Source organism: Pelobates fuscus, chromosome 5, assembly GCF_036172605.1.
Source record: "Pelobates fuscus isolate aPelFus1 chromosome 5, aPelFus1.pri, whole genome shotgun sequence".
NCBI classification, from domain to species: domain Eukaryota; kingdom Metazoa; phylum Chordata; class Amphibia; order Anura; family Pelobatidae; genus Pelobates; species Pelobates fuscus.
The window spans coordinates 350,803,942-350,826,893 of record NC_086321.1 but is presented as its reverse complement, the minus strand read 5'-3'; the positions used below and the strand labels follow the sequence as shown (position 1 = coordinate 350,826,893).

Below are 22,952 nucleotides of genomic sequence, written 5' to 3'. Positions count from 1 at the left end.
TGAGACAGGATTCTTAAAATCAATGGAAAAATATGGCATATTTGTTTGACCGACATATGGCAGTTACTTTGATTCAGTTTACTCAATACATAAGGAGTTTCACAGTGAGTTAAACTAAACATAACTACCCACTGGGGTTCTTAAAGCTATACAAATCATCCTATCCTGGGTAATTCTATAACCATGTAATTCACACTCCTTTCTCCATTTTCAGACTAACACTGTTAAACTGTACTGTTAAACAGAAATAGATGGCCCATATAACATGGGAAGATACAAAGCAAGTATGTATACCTTTTACAGCCAAATTCTCAATTAAATCTGTGCTTCCATGTGGACGCATTAAACAGTTCATAGAAAATCATGGATGAAAAATATATGCTAGTTATGCCAGCTGTGTTAACATAATAAAAACAAAAATCACTTTAAACTAGATACCACGACAGAGGACAGCGTCGTCTGCTTCAATACATTACGTCTATATTTGCATTTTAGAATGTGTCAAAATATAGTCTATGTCAGCTGACGTGTTAGCAATTTAACAATTAAAAAAAACAAACAAAAAAACCCACAGACATAGAGGCCAATTACAGGAACCTGCCCATTTTTGGCCAAAAAAAAACACAAAAACAAAAAACGAACTATAACAATGTCAACAGGTAAACAGATGCAGGGCCAATAATCACTGCGTGGTTTTCATCAATTTTGGGTCTGTAAAGTAGATGATATTAAAAATGACACTGTATGCACCATAATTTTATCTCATTAGATTAGTTATAGTGCCTGGAGTCGCTGGGCGTTGACCCTGCATTCACTGTTAAACTGCTTGAAAATAGTTTAACATCGAATAGCGCAGAGGTGTCCAAAAGTTAGATCCCCAGATGTTTTAAGACTACAGCTCCCATGGTGCTTTGTCATTCTAAAGGCATGCAAAGCATCATGAGCGTTGTAGTCCTACAACATCTTGGGATCTACCTTTTTGGCACCCCTGGATTACAGTATTGAATGAAAAGATGTGTCCGGTGACTCCAAACACTATAAACCACTTAAATGATATTAAGCACTGACAGTGCCTACTGTGTCCCTTTAACCAGACCTGTGGTTCCAGTAATGCAAGAATAATTGATGGCCAAAAGAAATTGCAACAAAATACTAATTTTCCCAGCAAAGTTATAAACACATTATATTGTCAGATGTATGAAAATGGTTACAAGGCAAAGAGAAGATGTTCCCAAAGCGGCTTCCAATTTCGAGGGTCTTTGCACGTTTTACAGAGACTGCTGAAGTCAACATCCGTACGGAGGCCAGGGGAGAACCTAAAGATAGATTTAACTGAAGCTCTCCCTTGCAGTGACACCATCCTAGTAATTCTGCCCTATATCTGCCAGGCGCCACCTTTAAAGTAGAACTTCCCCTGTATGCATGAGAGTTCATCCATCCCAGGGGTCTATAAACCAACTCACACAGTGCAGATTAAGACTCATTCCCACACTTGTCACTAGCGACAACTGTGAATATTGACAAAACAGTAGAAATCTAATTGGACAGATTTTCCATAAAGATTCTATTTTAATGAAACCCTACCAAGTTGTGTTGTGACAAAGCAAGTTTTAACTTATGCACTTAAACTCAATATTTTTTCACGGATAGACTCATACTAGAGTTGCTCTACTGTGTGGATGACTCATTAAATGAAAAATTAGAAATCTCATGCACAACAGGAGACTACATACAAGGTGGGAGGGGGGGAGGGCGGGGGGGGGGGATGGACAAAAAAAAAAAAAAAAAAACACTTTTCCCCCCCATGATTTTTTTAATCAAAGTGCATTTTATATTTATGTCAGGAGTGTTCCTTTAATAAAACAATTCCCAGACAGTCTACCAAGTGTAGATATAAATGGACTGAGAATGAGAGTTCAAAAGTAGCATGCTATAAAACAACCAATAAGTGGGCAAAAAGTAACAATAAAAACCTTTAGATTATCGATAGAATTTAGATTTTCATTTAAAATACTGGTAACTGGTAGAATGGCATGATATTTAAAATAAGAGACTTGATAAGGTAAACTAAAAATCTAAAACGAAATAACCATTTTAAACGAATAAGTCAAGTCTTACTATCGGTACACAGATGAACGCGTTCTTATTGGCTTATAATATTGTGCATGTTTTTTTGTTTTTTTAAATTGTCCTGTTGGCTTATTGATTTATATAAATTGGGAGAAAAAGGAGGTATTTAAAAAAAGTGACATGGGGTATTAAGGTACAGCTGTAGATAGCACAATAACTATTCCAATAACAGGTTATTTGAAATGTATTTTACAAGAGCTATCAAAACGTACTAAGCTATGGAGAAAAAAAAACAAAAACAAAAAAACACAATGTTGTTGTGCACTTAGTGTGGCAGAGCGAAAGCTGCCTGAGCTCAACAATGTTATAGATATCAGAAAGTAATAAGTTAGCAGACAACCGTTATATTAACCTACACAAAACGTGTTAAAAAATAAGCAAGGAAACGTTAAGGAAACAAAATGGAAATTACGTGCCATGCCACTCCTGGCTTTCACAACCCATTAAGACTACCAAAACATTAATGATATAGTGTGGAAGTAAAACTCCTCATTACCTTGATAGCAAGGGGGCTGGGCTTTAGGTGACAGAAGGACCCCCAAGTGTTTGTCAAACTGATTGGAAACAATTTAACAAGACTGTGAGGTGCTCCTTGCACTATGACCACTGCTAGATGTTCTAGTGGCTACGGTCGTTAGCAAGCCCCTTTAACTAAGCAGGCTTCTGATAAGCCAAAGGCTTTCAAAACTGTAACAGACTATGTTATAGTATGTGGCAAGTAACGTTGCATTTCTCAAAGACCACTAGAACGATAACCGAAAAATTAAAATGAATAAACCTATGTTTTGGGGGTGACAGTCTAAAGAACCCCAACTTTTTTTTTTTGCATTAAACTCCTCTGGTTTCTTTGCTTTAATATTTCTGTAGCGCACGTGAAACAAAAACATGAGCAAAGGCTGAAATGTATTGCAGTCTGCAATACTCCTAATGTTTTAAAACACAGATATGATACCCTAGCTTTAAAGAGTAGAGGTATTACGTTTTTTAAGTCTCACTTGAGCAAACAAACATATTAGTAGAATGACTGAGCCAATTACCAATGCTAACTTCTAGACCTCCAAAAAGCTCTACGTAAAGGTGAGGTCCAACATTAGAAATCACATTTCTTATACAGTAATTATGGTTTGACTTTAGCCACAAGAGAACGCAGCAAGCAGTATCAAGAATGTGTTCCCAATGCAAACAAACATACTCTAAGCTCGGGGTTGCCCAAAAGGTAATCCTCCAAATGTTTTAAACATCCATTATTCTCTTTTATAACAATGGGGGACCTGTAGTTGAACAAATCTTGTGATCTAGTCCTATGGGCAGGTAGTGTTGAAAAATTCATACATGAAAGATTATCATGTTTAATTCTGGTACAGAACAGAAAAATATGAAAATACAGTCTAAAATATTTCTATAACAAGGGAGTAAATGATGAAGTTACCCTCTGATAATCAAGGGGTTAAACTTTTTTCTATTGTCATGCAGAATTAAAGGCAGGGTGAAACTTAGGGCCTAGAGAAAATGTGCCAATTTCCTGTTCTGCATTGGTTAAAATAGCCTACAGTTTGTAGAATGAACATCTAAAATAAATCATATACTTAGCACTTGTAAAGAGAAATAGATATTTATATATATATATATATATATATATTTATAAATACTTAAACTATATAATGTATTATTTGCTTGTCCCCATTTCTCAGTTTATTAAAAAAGATAAAAAGTGCAACTTACTATATCTTTCAGTTTATTAATGTTTTTAAAACTGAATACTGGTTGGGGTAAAAAGGAGGAGGGGTGGGGTCCAAAAGTAGTGTGAGCTACTTGTGATCAACAGGTGTCTCCACTTTGAAGACATTGCCTGAGGAGAGGGATAAAAGTTAAGGTTGTTCTGTAAACATTTTAAGTAAATCTTATAGTTCTTGTAAGGTTAAACATAATCTGCCCTCCCTCAGCACCAAGAACCAGCTCACCACGTTATTCTTGCCCAGGTTGCTTCCAGCAGCCCGAATGCTTAATGTATTATTCAATAGAGTTTATATAACAGTCATGAATGGGTAAAATATGAGCCCAAGAAAGGGTTATATGGTTGGACTTTTCATTGGGCTAGTGTTACTAGTTATATGCAGCTAGGAGAAAATGCGGATGGCTTGTGTAGCAGGGGTATGACAGGCTGGACATTCTGGGAGGGCACGCTCACAAATCCTGATTGCACATTCCATGCAAAAAAGATTATGCCCACAGGGCACCAACGCTGCGATGACTTCGCTCTCATAGCACACAACGCAGTCTCGACCACTTTTGCGCTGGCCATCAGAGCTGCTCGAGTCTGTGGGAGATCCAGAGGCTACAGATGAGCTGCCTGGCAAAGAGGAAGACGAGGAATAGCCAGTGCTGCTGGAGAAAGAGGACAGTGAGCCCTGTGTGGCCAGCCAAGAGATACCATTAATTGGATCGCTGTGAATTCTGCGTGCTAATGGATGTTCTAGCCCAACTGCTGGTTCAGGAAGGGTAGGTGAAATTCGAGATGTGGAGTTGACACTCAAACCACTATTTCGCCTCTGTGCTGAGCAACCACTGAAGTTCTGCCCCTGCCCACTGGATGTTTCAAATGGAGACCAAATAGCAGTGGGTGTGTTCAAATCCAAAGACAGAAACTCAAAGCCAAATTCACAATCTTCTGTGCTTATGGCAGCTGGTACAGTGTGCTGTTCCCCTAGTGTGAAGCCTCCCCCTAGGACTGGCCTAAACGGGCTTGCTGGTCCCTGCTCTCTGCCTGTTCCATAACATGAACTCTCTGAAGAAGTACTGCCCAGAGTCTCATTGCGTGATGCTGCAGATCCTCGTCGAGGAGCATTAACCTTTGCCCAGAGAGCAGCAGAGCTATTACCAAAGAGCTCCATACAGACATCTGTGCCATTGGAGTGAAAATCATTATCTGGATGGATGTCTATTACGGAACCTGTCCTCATAGTGATGTGAGCCTCTATCTCTTCACGTGCTCGGTCTACATTTTCAGGCATTCCTGTGACTTCAAAGACCGGTTCCTTGTCTCTGCTAGGAGTTACAATGTAGGTGTGAGTACTCTGTTGAATTCTTTTGATTGTGGCCCCTTTGGGACCAACCACCAACCCTACTACACGATAAGGAACGCGGACTTGGATGGTGGTTTGACCTGGCAGATTTGGTGGTCCCTGGGTGCCTCCTGCCATCGCACTATTTTTGTTTCTAGTTGCGCGGATGATAGAGAAGTGGTCAGCTGCTGCCAAGATCTCTCTCTTCGCCATCTCAACGTCCTCTTTCCGGCCAGTCACAATAAAGACAGGTTCTTCTCCTCTTACTGGAGTCTTGATATAAGTATTCGTCTTCGCTCTCAGAGCTTTAATTTTACAGCCTACAAAAACAAAAATAAAATATGATCAGATACAAAATATAGATACAGGTAGGGAGAGAGAGAGAGAGAGCGTGTCAGGTTGCTGATTATGTGTGGGGGATAACCCCTTGTGGAAATATATAAAAGAGAGCGGAAAAAAGGCAGGATCAAAGATAGCTAGTTTCTTAGATCTATCGACCTAAACCTTCCAAGTACTGAAGCAACCCACAGAAAAATAGTGAAATACAATAAGTCAAAACATAACCTTTAATAAACGACTATTAAAACTAACATTCTAAGGGCTATTCCGGGACAACTTTTAGCAGTGGGTGGCATGGTTAGATAGGGGATGCTGCAGCTACTATATACTTCATCACTATGATTACCCACCATGCTATATGTTTTTAACCAAGTGATATTGATCTGGTGATACTGCTCTATTAGCTGGTATCGGTCAGCGAGATCCAGCTATCAATCAGTAACAGCCAGACATTTAGCAAGGGGTTAGGGGTCTGACCTTTTTAGACTTCGGCATTGGGAGTTGGAGACTTGTTTTTTTGATAACACTATGGGAGGGTGCACTTCTATGCACCTATTTGGATTTTTGCATCTTTAAGATAACTTGTGTATTCCCCTCCAGTTTCCCAGGTACTATTAATGCGTGTACCTTCTAGCCAAATACCCCTCCCCTCCATGTGTATATAGCACTTATAGCCATTAGAATGTTAGTTTTAATAGTCGTTTATTAAAGGTTATGTTTTAACTTATTGTATTTCACAATTTTTCTATGGGTTGCTTCAGTACTTGGAAGGTTTAGGTCGAGAGATAAGAAACTAGCCATCTCTAAACCTGCCTTTCTGCTGCTCTCTTATATATGGTCACATACATTCAGAAAAAAAAATCTAATTCATTTTTCTTTTCATAAACTGAGTTTTTTTTTGTCATTCTAGACCACCACTAGAGGCACTTCCTGGATTTCCACAGAGTATTACTGTGTGAAACAATGTTGGACGTCTTCACACTTAGCATTTATTTAATGATTTTCTATGGGGAAGCTCTAACGCGCATGCAGCACACGACACGCATTCTGTTCTCCCATCGGTGTGACATCACTGGGGTGGGACACCGATCCAGTGCTGAGGGACTGGTGTTTAACCCTTTAGTCTTCAGAGTTTGCCTCATAACTAAAAGATTTGTAACAATTGCTTCAGCTATAAGCTAGACTCCCAGACACAGAAAAGGAAGAGTCAACCAATTTCATCTAACCTGTGTGTGCAGCATCAGGACACCACATGCACAATTTAGAATTATCTTTCTCCTCCTCGGAGAAAGCAGAGTCAAGCACATGTGCAGTCAATGACTGCCGAATGAGACTGTCTAGTTCAGAAATGCGAGCTGTGTATTTCATAGCAATTGCCATATACCCATCAGATTATTCAGCAGTTTCACTCATTCTGTGATAAGTAGAACGGTGTGTAATATCAGACCCCACAGAACAGAATGAGGTCACTGATTGTTTGAACCTCTTCTTGGTCAAGGATGGAATGCTCTTCAATGAAGTTACAGAGGTTTGAAAATAAGTATAATATTTAAAGTGGAATGAACATCCACAGTAGTGACAGTTTCTCACTCCATCCACGTAAAATATATCAGAGTTTAAAGAGATGAAAACTGCTGCAGAGGTAAGGAGTGAAGAAGGGGGATACACAAATAAACCTCAACCGTTCCTCCGCATTGTGGCTATTTCGCTATTGCATGAAACCTCGGGCATTTTCTCCAGCGGCTTCATATGCACACATTTTCGATGTGTACAGCACTGCAGGAGCTAACTAATTTACATACTGTGCTAAAGCACACAGAAAAAGACTTTTCTTAATTTTGTTTTTTAGCACAACCAATAGCTAAACTTGTGCTAAAATTAAGGACATTACAGTTCCTGTTTAATTTTAAATCATTACTTTTGCATATTTTTAGATGCATTACCTAAATAATCCATTAGAAACCAGGGATCATTTCAACCATCTCCTTTTAAGCCGTTATAAAGAAAAAAAAGTTTACCTTAATTCACATTAGGTTTACTTATACTCTGCATTTAACATGTGAAAATTAAAACTAAAAGAACACTCCAGGCACCATAACAACTTTATCTGAAGGAGATTGTTATGGAGCAAGGTGGTCCCCCAGGGATGTAGAATAAAGTGCCCATCAGCTTCCTAGCTACTTCCACTGCAGTCTCAGCCTTTTACAAGCTTTATTCCCAAAAGTATTATCACTCAGTTTTGTGACTGGGGAGCTACTGATGCTCACAGCCCATCAATGGTACTCAGGGCTTTCTGATTCAAGCCACGTATTGCAATGGAAGTAGCTGGTCAGCGATACTGTTAAACCTTTAAAGGGACACTATAGTCACCAGAACAACTAGAGCTTAATGTAGTTCTGGTGTCTATTGCCTGTCCTTGCACTATTCGTAATGTAAACACTGCCTTTTCCAAGAAAGTGCTGTGTTTACATTACTGGCTAGGAACACCTCTAGTGGCAGTCATTCAGATGACCACATGAGGTGCCTCCTGGGTCAGTGCAGCACTGCCTTTCGGCTGAACACTCCCAATAAAGATGTGCTGAATCAACGCATCTTTATAAGGAAATGGTGATTGACGCAGTGTAGCGTTTTGCCGCGCATGCTCAATAGCGTCCCAATACTTTTCTATGGGAAAACACTGGAGTGGCTGAGGTTGACAGATCTGATGATCTCAGTCAAGGAGGCAGAGGGTGCACTGGAAGAAAGGAGAGTAAAACACCTTTTTAAAGTAAGCAAAGCAGGCCGGAAACCTAAGCTGTATCTACAATTATAGTGTAAGGAATACATGTTTGTATTCCTGACACTATATAGTGTTCCTTTAACAGTTTAACACAGTGGTTCCCAAACCAGTTCTCAAGGCACCCCTACCAACCCAGGATTTAGGGATTACCCAGTTGTGTCCAAGATGTCTGGGTAATCACTAAATCCTGGAATGGTAAGGGTGCCTTGAGACTGGCTTGGGAACCACTGTTTTAACCTCTTGAGTAAGCCGGTGCCCAGGGACCTCCTCACCCCTTTAAATGCTGTCCCTCTAGGCTCCTTATCAATGAATGTTATAAGATCTGCCCTTTGCGTAAGCAAACTGGAGAAACACACTCTAAAGTGGGCCAATCACTCTGGAATTAGCTGGTACACACACATGTAAAGGAAAATGGAGCACCAGATAAAATGCATAAATTCTAGGTTAATGTTCAATGTTTCGTTATGAAGTGAATCTTCCCCTTTAAGAATGCTAACTACACTGTCGTGTGTAGTATGGAAAGCAAAACACATCTAATGATATCTGATCAAACTGAGCAAAAGCACGGTCAGTATCAGCATTCAGCCAACCACTACAGAAGATAGGTTTTGGGTCTCCTCTACAAATTTAATCCAAACCAGATCTACCAACTGTCAGAGACTGGGGCAGCTTGAGTGGACCTGCATAAATACAAATTTTATGCAGATGCTACACCACCTGGCTTCCCACACATTTTCTCTAAAGACAAGGGAAACCGTCTATCAACCAGGAAACCACTGTAGGCCCACCGACTACGGTTTGAGCAAGGTTTGGCTAGCAAGCCAGTTTCTGATTTGTGAGTATTTCCAAAACAACGCATCTTTTAGCCTATTGAAAGTGTACTTCATGGAGAAATGGAATTGCACTTTGAGGACTTTTTATTAATTTAAAAAAAAAAAAAAAATAGATCAGAATTGGGTTGGTGACCGTTCCACTAAGGGTACTACAAGTTGTCGCTGGCATTCATGGCACTGTTAAGGGGGGGCAGTTTTAATAAACGTATTAGGGAAATTTGGCTGGAATAAAGAGTATTTAATGCAACATCTTCACATATATAACTACCAAAACATACATACCCTGCCGTCCTACTATCTCTGCCACATGTTCAGAACTGGGTACCGGTACGCCTTCGGTCATGTTAACGCCTCTCCTCCGTACTCCGAGTCCACAGCTCAGCAAGTGCTCCATCGTCATCTCTCTAAACAGATCTTCAGACTCCGGGCTAGGAGTCCTCGACATCGCTCCTTCAAACTCCGGTTCCTCGTCATGTTCCTCGTGCAGTCCCAGAACAGAGAACGCGTCCACGAGCAACGGGAACTCCTCGTCGGGGAGCTCTTCTTGCCCGTACTGGACATGCAACTCGGAGCCAGGCCGGTGACCAATTGGCATTTCAGGAGAAGATATAGCCCTAATGTCCGATTGCCCCAAATTGAGTGGCTTCCGAAGTCCTGAAATAGGAAGAGGGGGCTTTTGGAGGCTAAACGGCTCCTGCAGATTATTTTGAAAGGCTAGCCTGAGTGGAGGCTCCATAGAGCCTAACTGCACACATGATGTGTGTGGCCCCACATTCTGAGTGGGCTCCTGGGAGCCAGGATTATTACTCATTGGCTCCTGGTGGCTGTTGCCAGGCTGTTGGTCTGTGCATGAATTGGCTGCTTCCTGAATGCCTACACTCAGGCTGTGCTCTGTCCATAGGCAGTGATGGATTTGGCTATTGCTGGTCTCTTTGGGACACTGGGGAGAGCTGCAGCAGTCGCCAGTATCGCTCCCCACGCACTCTTGGCGACCTGTTTCACCAACTTGGGCGCCACCACACATATCTGGCTTCTGGGAGCCCTGGCTGGCCAGCTGAGGGCCAGGCTCCATGCCGGGGTCTTGCTCCAGGCATTTCCAACGTGGCCCCCGGGAGCCCGGCACTTCTTCCTCGACCTCACCTCCGGGTGGCCCCCGAGGGCCCTGCTCGGCCAGGTCCTCCTCCCCCCGGAGCTCCTGCATGGTGTTATTGCCTCCCCTCCTCGTACCCTGGCCGTGTGCGCTCCCGCGGGCCAACCCCTTTGTCTGCTGTGCGGCGGGTGCGCTCGTCTGGCAGGCCCCACCCTGCCGCGGTAATGCGCAGGCCCGGCGCGCTCGGCATTGGCTGACGAGCGGGCAAAGTGGGCGGGTCCGCAGCCTTCAATCTGCGACTCGATTGGACGCCCAGGGCGGTTGGGCGGGGACTAAGCGGCTTCTCACGTTAGCTTCTTCCCCAGCAGCTGATTGGCGGAAGACGTCTGTTCGCTGGACGCTTGGGCTCCGCCCCCTCCGCACATCACATGACTTGGGAAACGAGGGCTTTGAGGGCCGCACCCGTCAAAGCCGGCCGGCATGTGACGTCATCGGTGTAACAATAGATATATAGGTGGGTGTGTCCCAAATTTAAGGCCACGCCTACAACTTTTTTTTTTTTTTCCTCTTTTTAAAATTTTTTATTATTTTTAAAAAAAATTTATTTACCAGTAACAGGAGCCTTTTTTTTGGTAATACTTGCTTGGAATTTAAAGGGAATTTCTAATTTGAGGCCAAAGTAGCTGATCTGAAAGCGCAGCCGAATGGGAGAATTTTTCCAGTTTGCCTATTTTGGCCTTAAATGTTTAAATTCCATGTGAATTCCCTGCAGTTTGTCACTGTAGCCCGCCGTGCGGTGTATTTTATTTAGGCACGGGCACCATGTAGTGTTTATTAAAGTATTTCACTCTGAACGCAGCCACGTGCTATTTACAAACACAGATTGTTAATAATTACACAATGTAAACACTTACAAAGAGCACAACACGTGTGCTAAAACATCACTTTAACCCGTTATAGATGGACACAATTGTCCAAAACCAACTGTTTGTTCCACCGGTATTTACGGCTTTCTCAGCTTTTGGTAGTTAAAATGCTCTAGTTTAGTAAACTGTACACCTACCATAACTATCTCAAAATGTAACCCTAAACTAACCCTAAAACAGCATTAACCCTTACCTTACACTAACACGCCTCTCAAACATACCGATTTCAGGGGAACAGTACCGATGTTGGCGTCCTGTCCCGCACTAGATCTGGCAAGTTACAGGGCAGCTTGTATTCAAGCAAACCGTTGTAATATCAGAACATGCTGGTTCTCGTCTATTCATTCATCTCTTAATTCTTTATATGCATATCTAAAGACTCACACAGATACATTCATACAGCTTATATAATAACCTATAAATGTATAATGCCACTAACGTAACTAATAAATAAGCAAATGCCCAGAAGGTGTCACTAATATGGGCATTGCATGGGTTAATAGGAAAATTGATTAATGGATAATATCTAATTTAGACCTCAATTTAATTGTATTATCTTTAAATGTCGATAGTCGTCGTCTTATTGACTGTTTTCCGACAAGAACCAAAAATGTAAAAAAAATCAACACCTTAAAAATAACCATAAACCGCTTGATGCAGACTGCCCTTTTCCCTTTACGTAAACTCTGCCCAGAGCCCTTAAGAGGCCAACTTGGATTATTTTGTTTTCTGTTCTTACAGACTTTTGAACTTTATGGATCTTTTTTGTTTTTGTTGCCTTTTTGGGGTTGAAAAAAACGTTTTAAGATGAAAGAAGATGTATTATGATAAGTATATATGTATTATTGCCCACCCCCACTATTATTGACGTGAGATGGGTTGGTAGGTATTCTTATTTGGAGGAATGGCTTGGGAACACCTTGTGGCGGACCTTGTAAAATTCCCTTTGGTTGCCCGACCCTATCTCCAAGTTTCCCGAACTTCTGAGTATCCCCCAGTTTATTAGCTATCAGAACACCGACCATCCCTGGCTGTTAACTGCAATTAAATTATTAACTCGAGTGCTTTCCCTGGGTGGCCACCATTCATATAACCGAACGCACGTGTTCCATTTTGTCTCCCGAACACAGGCAGCGGTACTTGGTTGTCGAGCGCATGGAACTAATTTCGGCTACGCAATCTCGCAAACCTCGGCAAAGATTGTACTGCTGCCTGTCCAACTTCCCGACCAGCTAGACGAACGACGTTAGGGAGATAGGAACTAAGAAATGGGGAGAGCATTCGCTCCCATTTTGCGAATCGGTAAAAATAGCACATGGTTGCCTGCGCCAAGGCATACAAGTCAGAATAAACAAGCAATTATATAGCATAAACTTTGCGAGATTTGGTGCATCAAGGGCATTCGACAGGCATCTGAGCAATACCTGTGTCTAACTATGCGTGTGATGGCGCTTTCGGCTTGTGTAGCCTTATACGTAGTTAAATAAACTAGCAGTGAAGTAAATAAAATTTACATAAACGTTGCGGGATTTGTTATATCGTGGGTGTTTAACGGGCATAAGAATGCATTGTGCAGGTTGTATATGCGTCTGAGCAATACCTAAGCTTATGAGACTCATATTGCATAAAAGTTATGTCGGCCTGGTAGCATGGGTCAATTCACTAAACCTAGCATGGGTGCAGTGTAACAGTGCCTCATTAAGTCTAGGCTGATGGATCACTAGGATCAACTATATCGTATTTTAATGCTGATATGGGTAGTCTATTGCTTTGTTATATGGTCCAGAGATTAAGGTAAAAAAGCAAATATAATACATAAATAATTTCAGCAGACCATTTGTGTTATGTCATCTCAGGGCTCGGTCCCTAGGACACAGACTGTGGCACAAATAGCCTATTGACTTTTTTAAAGCTGATATAGGTAGTCTATTGCATTGTGATATGATCCATTATTAAGGTACTAAGCAAATATAATACGTGCATTATTTCAGCAGACCATTTGTGTTATGTCATCTCAGGGCTTGGTCCCTAGGACATAAAAAAGGTGAGACCCTTCTCTGGAGGTGGTTTATCAGCTCCGCTGCTGGGGGGATCCCTCTTCCCATGGTATATAGCTTCTCGGGTGGTCTTTTGCGCTTCAAGCTGGTTGCTCACTGCTTGGGCCCCCCAGCTTCCCACATATAGCAGACCCCCTCAGTTCAACCCAGGGCTTGCCCCTGCTGTGCATCAGAGAGTCTCTCATCGTTGTGGGCACTCAGGGTCGGGAGCAGTCCGGCGGCCTCCCACCCCTGAAAAGTTCGTCCCCTGCACCTCCCCAACTCCTGCTGACCACTGCTGGAGCTCCAGTCCTTTGACGCCTCACCCTTCTCCGGCCACATGCTCGGCATCGGTGCGCGCCTCCCCAGCCACCGGGGGTCAGCACACTCCGGTGCCGCAGGGCTCGCAGAGTTGGGGGCGTCTGCCCCTGGACCACCACCAAATCCTGGGGCCCAGATCGGCTCCTTGCCAGGCAGGTCTCCGTCTCGAGTGGTCCTTCTATGGGATCCGGTATCCTGGGGTTCCAGGTGACCCAGCGTGGCTCTGAGCTGCGTGTGTGTATCCGCCATCTTGGTTCCCCATTGGGAAGGGGCCCTGTGCCGCGCGGGCCTTCGCCCCCAGCCTCTGAAGGTCTGACTCATGGGCCGGGATTACCCCCACCGGCCGGGGGGGGAAAGCGGGACCGGGCCGGCGCCCATCTCTCTCCCTCCATCGCCTTACGAGCTCTGCCACCTCCACATGTGTGTAGGCCTTGTGCCGGTAATTTGAGCTTCGCAGTTGCAGCGTGTGGAGCGGCTGCTTGTTCATCGCTTGGGCTCTTCTTATATGCTGCCCCGGCTCCCGGTGATCTTAAAGGGTAATATTTCCTTTGGCTTTTTTGGGCTTTTTCAAAGCTTTTATGCTGTTTAAGGTCCGAGCTAGCGCGGATGGTTGCCGCTCTGCTCGGCGGCCCGGCCCCCCCTCAGCGCTATTTGTACAACTTGGGCACTCAGATCTGGGCTATTCGGGGATATAAGATTTGTGGGGTTCCTGTATAATTTTGATATGTTTTGGGGGTATTTTGTGTAAAATTGTATATTTTCCTGTGACTGAGAGATAATTGAGTTAGCCTTCCATTGACTCAATTATCTCCCAGACACAAAGACGCCTGGGAGGAGTTTGTACTTTTTACTATGGAAACCCCATGCTTGGGGTCTGTGCATAAAAGGCATAGTGTAGCATAATAAACCTCAGGTGACTCCCAGAGCTCTTTGTCGTCCAGTTACTGGGGAAATGGGCTATAAACACTGAACGGCGCTTCTCTGCCATCTCCAGAGGACTTCAGTGGAGATATTCGGTCTCAGGATTACAGCTTCACTACAACTGGTGGCAGAAGTGGGATGGCTTCCTAGTGAATGTGGAAACATCGCTGGGATCCTTGCATGCCTTCTGGAAGTGAGTGCCTGCAGAGTTGGACCAGGCAAGCATGGCATCCTACGACTCTTACTCAGAATTCATTCTAGAGGTGCAACTATCCTTTTTTTGCCGTGATGTTTCGGTGGAGACTGTCAGGGCAGTCATGACCCAAATGGCCAATGTTTTACAAGTCAGGAGAGAATACAAGCTTCAGTTGGCGAAGGTCATGTCAAAGACTGTGGGTGGAGGACTCCAGCGAAAGGAATGTTGCAGCGGCCCAACAACAGAGGTGACAACTAATCTGGGAGGATGTGCCCACCGATTTTATTGACTTTACATCTGAGGATTTTGAACAGGTAGGTGTGGAGGGACTCTTGTTCTCCACACCTGAATCACAGGGATGCTGGGCAGCCGGCCCAGATCCTCACCCCTGTGGCAAGGAGATCCTGGCCACTCCACTACCTCCCCAGCAGCAGTTTGTTTTACAGGGAGCAGAGACAGCCGGTACCCTTTCCCAGCTGCAGTTGGTCTCACTGGAACCCCTCCCCAGCAGTAGGGTACAGCACCAGGAGCCGAGATAGCCGATCTCCCTTCCATTGGCAGTTGGCTTGTTACAAAGAGAGGAGACAGCTGGTCCCTCTCCCCAGCAACAGATGGAGCAATCGGGAGTGGCCAGGAGTGGAGACAACTGGTCTGCCTCCCCAGCAACAGGTCAAGTTACCAGGAGTAGAGACAGCCGGTCTCCAACCCCAGTGGCAGTCGGAGTTACCAGGAGCCGAGGATACAGATCCCCCTCCACAGTGGCAGGGTGTGTTACGGGGAGTGGGGACAGCAGGTTTCTCTCCCCAGCTGCAGCTTGGTTTGCTGGGAGTGGAGTGGTTGGTTGTCCCCAACAAAAAAAAGGAACTTTGTTCAGGAGAACTTTGTTCCCCAATAAGGTTGGCAAGATGTTTTGGGGAGGGTTGCCAGACTAACTCAGGCACAGACCGATTGGAGGTCTGGTACCTGGTTAATCTACCTTTAGGGGGGAAGATATGTGACGGTAGTCACCATCACTGGGAGCAGAAGGACACTTTATAATGGTTCCTAAATGGCTCCTATGTCTAAGCCACCATGTGCCCATTATAGGTGCAGGGTGTTTATAATGTGTGTTTAATGTAATTGGTTAGTGTTAAATGTTAGTGTGCTCTCCTATATTGCTAATGCTTGCAATCAACTTGGTGGGTTTGGCTGTGGAGCCTGTATAGTGCCACCTGTTGGTTGTAAGCATCTAGCAACCACTGTATTTACTAGATTTGCATATTGTGAATTCTGCAGGCAGGAGAGGTGTTTTGTGTTTATTATTGTCTTCCCCACCCCTTTATGAATATGTGGTTGTGACGAACGCCCCTTTGCCTGGACGTTCGCCACAGGCTCCTGCCTACTGACTATTGGCCATAGAAAAGGCTGGTAAAAAGACTTGGTTCATAGGATTTATTTGTACTGTTTATTTGTACTGTACTTCCCACACATGTCAGGAGAGCTTTTCGGATATGTTGGGCGCTCAGATCAAGGTTATCCGGGGATGTATAAACTATGGGGGTTCCTCTATGCGAAATATGTATTTTTGTGTGTTTTCTATAATTTGTCATTTTATGCTTAGTCATGGTGATGATGTAGAATTATTAAAAATCTTTATTGAACTTGTACTGAATTATTGTACTAACTCCATTTTAACCTCACACTGTGACAAACCCTCCATTTTGTCCTCATTACCTGACAGATTCTCCATCTTAAACTACATTACATGACAGAATTTCCCAGTACATTTAATACAATGAACAGAGACTGTATTTTCTATAAAGACATAGCTGACTCCGGAATTATTGAATCTCCTGTAACATGCAACAAAGTATAACCAAGGCCAGAGCCAAGGCCATGAGAACACTGTACTAATGAAATGTTCTATTCATAAAAGAACCTTGCACCCGACCACAAGACCTGACATCACTGACTGTGTAAAATGACGCTCAAGCCCCCCTTTCCACCGAGTAAAACTCATGCTGGGAAAAATGGCGCCTGAGCCTTCTGTCCACACCCTTGTCCAGAACAATACCACCTCCCGGTGGGAGGACACCCAGCTAGTCACTCAAACCCCTGAGCCAATTAATAATATTGATGGGTGGACACTGATATAGTCACATAACATTTAATCCAATTAATGATGTTTATTTGTTATTATCTGATATTCAATGATGATGTCATTTTGCCTTTAAAAAGGTCTGCATAACTGTTTTCCAACCAGATGGCATTAAATTTTCTGAAGTGCTTTTAACCTGAACTCCATGTGTCAGTGTGAGCTTACTTCTGCGTATACGCTATTTAATCATCTCAGATTTGGACAGGAACAGATAGACATTTAAACATATTTGTTTATTTCTAAATTAATCTACATCAATTTGGCGCCCAGAACGTGGGGCATCGGGCTATGTCTGGCCGGCGAGCCGTCCTAAGGAAGATACTGTTGGACGGGGGAATCCTGGGGGAAGGAAAGGAGACTGATCACCTCCAGGTACACGGTAGAGACTTCTGCAGAGCCACCGGTATGTTCCGGCCCCTTTGATTGACCCGTCCACGTGTCTGTGACTGCTTCCCGGGAGGACATCAAAGACAGGTAATATCTTGCCCGGTGTCTCGTTACTCACTTGTTTACCTGCATTTAGTCTATCTGTTGCCTGGGTGTGTTTGAATTGGCCTGTTTTAGTTAAGTGCCCGGGTTGAGTGTTTATTTGTTTCCCCTTTTTGGGATAAAAGGGGGGTGGACCTGTGGTAGTTTGCCTGGGGGTCCTGTGTTTGTCTGTTGCCCCTTTTGGGATAAAGGGGGGTGGACCCGGGGGATTTGCCTGGAGTCCTGTTGCCTGTTTTACTCCTTTTAGGAGCCACGTGTCTGTGGCTGTAGGGAAAAAGGGGGGTTGACCTGTGGAAGTTTCCTGGGGGTCTTCTTTGCCTGTTTACCTCTTTTAGGAGCCTCGTGGCTGTGGCTGTAAGGAAAAAGAGGAGTGTTGGAACTGTGGAATTTGTGTAGACTCATAATTTCCTGTGATCCTTCTTTGTGTCACTTTGATAGCCTAGCTAGCTTCACTGTGCGCTTTCGGACCCTCCGGCTCTAGTTGAGTTGGGGGCTTCCTGACCCGGACCCTCCGGCTCTAGTTGAGTTGGGGGCTTCCTGACCCGGACCCTCCGGCTCTAGTTGAGTTGGGGGGCTCCCTGATTATTTAATTGTGGTAGGGGACTTAGTCTTGTGGCAGGGGACTCAGTTTCCTGGGAGGATTCAAGTAGGCATTGCTTGTTTTCCGCATCACGTGGTAGTGAGACTTATAAAGTGGGTTTTATAGGGGCACTACGGGAGTGAGGATTGCGCGGCCACTATTAGTGGACTGCTGTAACGAGGGAGGCTAGACAGGATTCGGGTCGGAGATGATTGCTGTTTCCTGTGGCCGCTGGTAGTGAGACTTACGAAAGTCGTTCTCCGAGCGGGGACACTACGAGGTTGAGGGAGGTGACTTTGGAGTAAGCACATGAGTAAAAGAAAGGGATTACTGTTGATTTCATTTGAACTGTGATGCATGCACTGTATTTCAATTGTATTGTTGTCTTGTCTGTTTAATTAGGAGTCATTCAAACTCCTGTGTCTGTCTCTAAGGATTTTTCCTTACCCTTTACCTTTTCTACACTTCCTGTACTATTATACTATCCACTCCCATTCCTCTTAAAAGAGAAGTGATTGGTCACACACTTCTCACCTCGCTCCAATCCGTGTCTACCACCCCGGGTAGGCGGATTCAGTGACTAGTCTACGTTTTGGGAAGACGCACTTGAGAAGGGCCCACAATTCTCAAGTGGCAGTCGAGCATTGTAGACGTTCCTGTTCAATTTTTCTTGTCTTTCCCTATATCTAGGACGCTGGTGTAGGGGAAAAGGGATTATGGGGCAGGATTTAAGTAAGCCCAGTAAGGGCTGGTTAGCATGTGATTTAGTTGATGACAGAGAGGGTGAGGAGATGGTTAAAGGTGTTGAAAAGATTGCAAAAGTATGTAAAATTGCTGTGCCGACATGCGGTAGATTGCAACCAGAAAGTTGGCGTAGATTATTGATGGAAAAGAAAGGCAAGCTTGCAAATAATGATTTATTAAAGACAGCTGAAGCATGGTACAGAGTAGCGAAGGCTATTCAGCAAGAAGGTTGGGTTGAGGAAGAACTAAATCACAAAGGGTTAGGAATATATGTATATTATAATAATTGTTTTTGTATTTTGTGTTAGCCATTACCCTGGTAGAGGGTGGGGGTTTTGTATTGAGTTTCACTGAGTCTCTTTGCTTTTGCAATAATTGTAACGTAACCTGTCTTTCCAGCACTGACATGGTTAAAATGTCATGCTTGCAGTCCCCCCTCTCCTACCCCTCCCTTTTTGCCTTCTGTGAGACAGGGGAGGGAGGGGGAGGGGTGGCGTGTTTGGGACTCAGTGCGATTCAGATTTGTGTTCCGTAGAGTTATTAAGAACTTAGCAATGGAATTTTTGCTAGTAAATATTCTAATTGTGTATTTTGTTATTTCAATTGAAGTTGATAGGATCGTGTGGGAGACTAGCTCACAAGATTACATTCCACCTTTCTGAGGCTGTATTTCCTTTCGCGGTGCAAAGTATTTTCTCCAACACTGGTGTATAAGATAGGGAGTCGGGGATGTAGCTCAGTGTTGATTACGAAGGTTAGGAAAGTGAATCTGATGCAGGAATAGAGAATTATTTGGACGAGTTAAAAATGTAAAGGCAAGTGTGATTTGTTGCATTACTATGCAATGTGGATAGAGGGAATATGCAAAGTTGTTAAGTTAGATTGTGAAGAGGAAAAGTGATTAATGGCTGTAGGTATATTGTTTAAATCCCGTGAGTTTATTTTTTGCACCATGTTATTTCAAAACTTCACGGGCTGTTAAATGTATAATGCTTTCATTTGTCAGCTGAAATGCCCTAAAAGAAAATGGCCCCTAGAACAAAAGAAGGTTGTCCTTAAAGAGACACGTCAGTCCTGGTTCCTGCCCTCACTCTGCCCTTAGTGAGGTCATATCCGCCCATATATCGTGAATCCTACTATTAGTTTCCCTATATCAGGAAAGTGTCTGTGACAAGTAATGGTTAATATATATATATATATAGATAGAATATATATATATGTCTATCGATTCATGTATAAGTAACAAGTGTGTTTTAACTTTGTATACAAAATTGATAACATGCTGGAAGAGGGGTTATCTTAAAGAACATTTACTAAAAGAAAGTTCTAATGAACAAAGATTTCATGAACAAATGGTAATACAATTAGGGATTGGTTTCAAAATGTTTTGATCTAATTGAAAAGGAACCAGTTAACATTCTAAGCATAACTATTAACAAATGAATAAGGTGGGAGTGTGTTCCAATCTGTTTTTTACTGGATAATGTTTGCCTCCAGATTAAAAGACTGACTAACATCATTTTTGTTGTAAGTCCAGATATTTTATTATTGCATATGCATAGGAATTGAGACTTTGGGCATTATAGTATATTAATTCTAGATCTGTTACTAGCAGCAAGTGCTTAGCCTTATGCCTATCCCACACATGCTTAAACACTTCTACTGAGTTAACCTCTACCACTACAGTTGGAAGGCTATTCCATGCATCCACTACCCTCTCAATAATGTAATACTGCCTGATATTATTTTTAAACCTTTGTCCCTCTATTTTTTGAGACTATGTCCTCTTGTTATGGTAGTTTTCCTTCTTTTAAATATAGTCTCCATGTGACGAAGTGCCCTTCGCCACTTTGTCCTGGAGAGGCCTGCTTGCCTGCCTCCTCCCCTGCGACTATGGTCCTGGACTATATTGCACTGCAAACCCTGTATTCCGGCATATGGACTTGTATTAGACTGTCTTTTTCCCTTTATCTATGCTGTAGGTTTGGACTGCTAATATAACCTAACAGCCAGGGGATTTAGGCGAATATAGTGCATGAGAATGCCATTACTGGAGAATACAGCCGTTCGCATGATTTCATGCGAATTCTTTGTGCTCTGAATAGGTGGCCGCCATTTCGGGACTTTCCACGTGTTCGCGGCCATCTTGTGTGCGAACAGCGGTGTTTGCCTGTAACCGCATGGAACTGAAAACGGATACGCAAACAGGCGAACACCGCTGAATCCTCCAGACCTCCATAAGTTCGTACGGAAACTACCGAACGTCCCCTCGTTCGGTAGTTATATGCAATCATCTATGGGGATTCCAGCGAACCCCGCGATTCGCATGGATGGCCAGAGTATCATACCTTTTTACCGTGCGAACGGAGACCGACCGCAAGGCCAAAACTCATGGAACTAATTTCGGCTAGTTGGTCTGTGCGGTCGGTCAAAACTTTGGAACGTTGTATCTCCCGAACTGTACATCCGAATGGGGTGATTTTTGGATATATTGTCCCCCTGAAGGAGAGCTATCCAGCGCTACCGGATTTAAAGCTGTACCCCCTGTTTTTGGGGTACATCCAGAACTGGTGGAAAAATGTGGACATTTTAATTGGGTTATGTAGTTATCTGAGGGGAGGAGACGTGGGGGTGTTACCATCTGTATTATTGGTTGTTTTCATCCTCCCCCTGGGAGTGTTCTGTGTGTATCTATTTCTAATAAAAAGCAGGCTGGGTGTTCCAGTCCTCAGACCTCTTCTGACCCTCAATACGTAGCCGTGTCTCGTTATTGGAGGGAACTGCTATATCACACTGGGGATTGCTATGCGCTGCATATTCCCCTGAGCTCTTAATCACTTGGCTCTTTTAAGAGCTTGTTCCGGATACGCTCTCCAGGAGGAGAGATCTTCCCCACACGTTCCTGAATGCTGAAGGTTCATTCCAGGGTGGACGGAAGACGGCGCGGCTCCAGTTAAGCTACGGCGGTTGTGGAGCCTGCGGTGGTTGTGGTGTCGTCTGCAGTGCTTGGAGTCCTCTGAGAGCGCTAGGAGCATCCATCAACGGAGGGTACTCGGTCGGGGTACACGGAGCTCCGTTACAGTGGTGGCAGCGGTGGGATGGCGTCCTAGTGCGAGGAGAAGCAGCTCAGAGACACGGGTAACGTTTGGAGTTACAATTGAGGGCAACGCTAGCCATTGGGCAGCGCCCCTGGCTACAACAGGATGGCTTCCCTAGGGCGAGGAACAGCATCCTGGGAACACCCAGCCAAACTGGACTATTGGTATAGTCACGTACAGTTTGACGCTATGCTGAAGCGGCGGTTGGATATCTACGGGTCCCTTCTAACCGAGGAAATGGTACCAAGAATAAGGAGAGAACTGGCGGAGTATCTGCAGATGGAAGCCGAATATCGGGCAGTGAGGGCAAAGTATTCCGTCCCTGCGCCCCAACAACAGCGTGAGTTACAGGGGGCCGAAGGGGCCGTCCTTTCCCCCCAGCAGCCGTGTGTCCTACAGAGAGCAGAGACAGTTGGTCCCTCTCTACAGCAACAGGACCATGGTAAGGGAGTGGAGACAGGCAGTCTCCCTCTCCAGCGGCAGTGTGTACCCCAGGGGGGCCGAAGGTGCCGTCCTTCCCCCCCAGCAGCAGTGTGTCCTACAGAGAGCAGAGACAGTTGGTCCCTCTCTACAGCAACAGGACAATGGTAAGGGAGTGGAGACAGGCGGTCTCCCTCTCCAGCGGCAGTGTGTACCCCAGGGGGCCGAAGGTGCCGTCCTTCCCCCCCAGCAGCAGTATGTCCTACAGAGAGCAGAGACAGTTGGTCCCTCTCTACAGCAACAGGACCATGGTAAGGGAGCGGAGACAGGCGGTCTCCCTCTCCAGCGGCAGTGTGTACCCCAGGGGGCCGAAGGTGCCGTTCTTCCCCCCCAGCAGCAGTGTGTCCTACAGAGAGCAGAGACAGTTGGTCCCTCTCTACAGCAACAGGACCATGGTAAGGGAGTGGAGACAGGCGGTCTCCCTCTCCAGCGGCAGCCTGTGTTTCCAGGAGAGGAGCACAGCACCCCCTCTCCCCAGCGGCAGCTTCCCCCAACAAGGGGAGACACCAATCCTCCAGACGGCGCAGATGGGACCGTGGTCTCTGTGCCTGACCTACAGGGATGCTGGACAGCCCTTCCAGATCCCCAACTACCCTCACCGGGACACCCAGAGGAGGGGGTAAGTACAAATTCCCCTCCCCAGCTAACCCCTAGCGTGGCACCAGGGTTAACGGAGGCGATGCTAACCCCTCCTGACGTCCATGTTCCCTTGACTACTGAGCCGGACTATGGTCTCAGTACCCCAGCGGAAGAGCTGGCAGCTGGACAGAGCGCAGTCGGCCTCTGCCCTA

General features: G+C 44.6%; 1 protein-coding gene across 1 annotated transcript; it reads right to left on the bottom strand.

Annotated features, from left to right (window-relative positions):
- Positions 1–3,901: 3,901 nt before the first annotated feature.
- MEX3D (mex-3 RNA binding family member D) lies at positions 3,902–10,465 on the bottom strand. The gene is made up of 2 exons (XM_063453291.1): positions 9,426–10,465; positions 3,902–5,512 (listed from the first exon to the last, which is right to left on the bottom strand). The coding sequence occupies exons 1-2, from the start codon at positions 10,342–10,344 to the stop codon at positions 4,248–4,250; spliced, it is 2,184 nt and encodes a 727-aa protein (XP_063309361.1). The 5' UTR covers positions 10,345–10,465; the 3' UTR covers positions 3,902–4,247.
- Between the last annotated feature and the right edge of the window lie 12,487 nt (positions 10,466–22,952).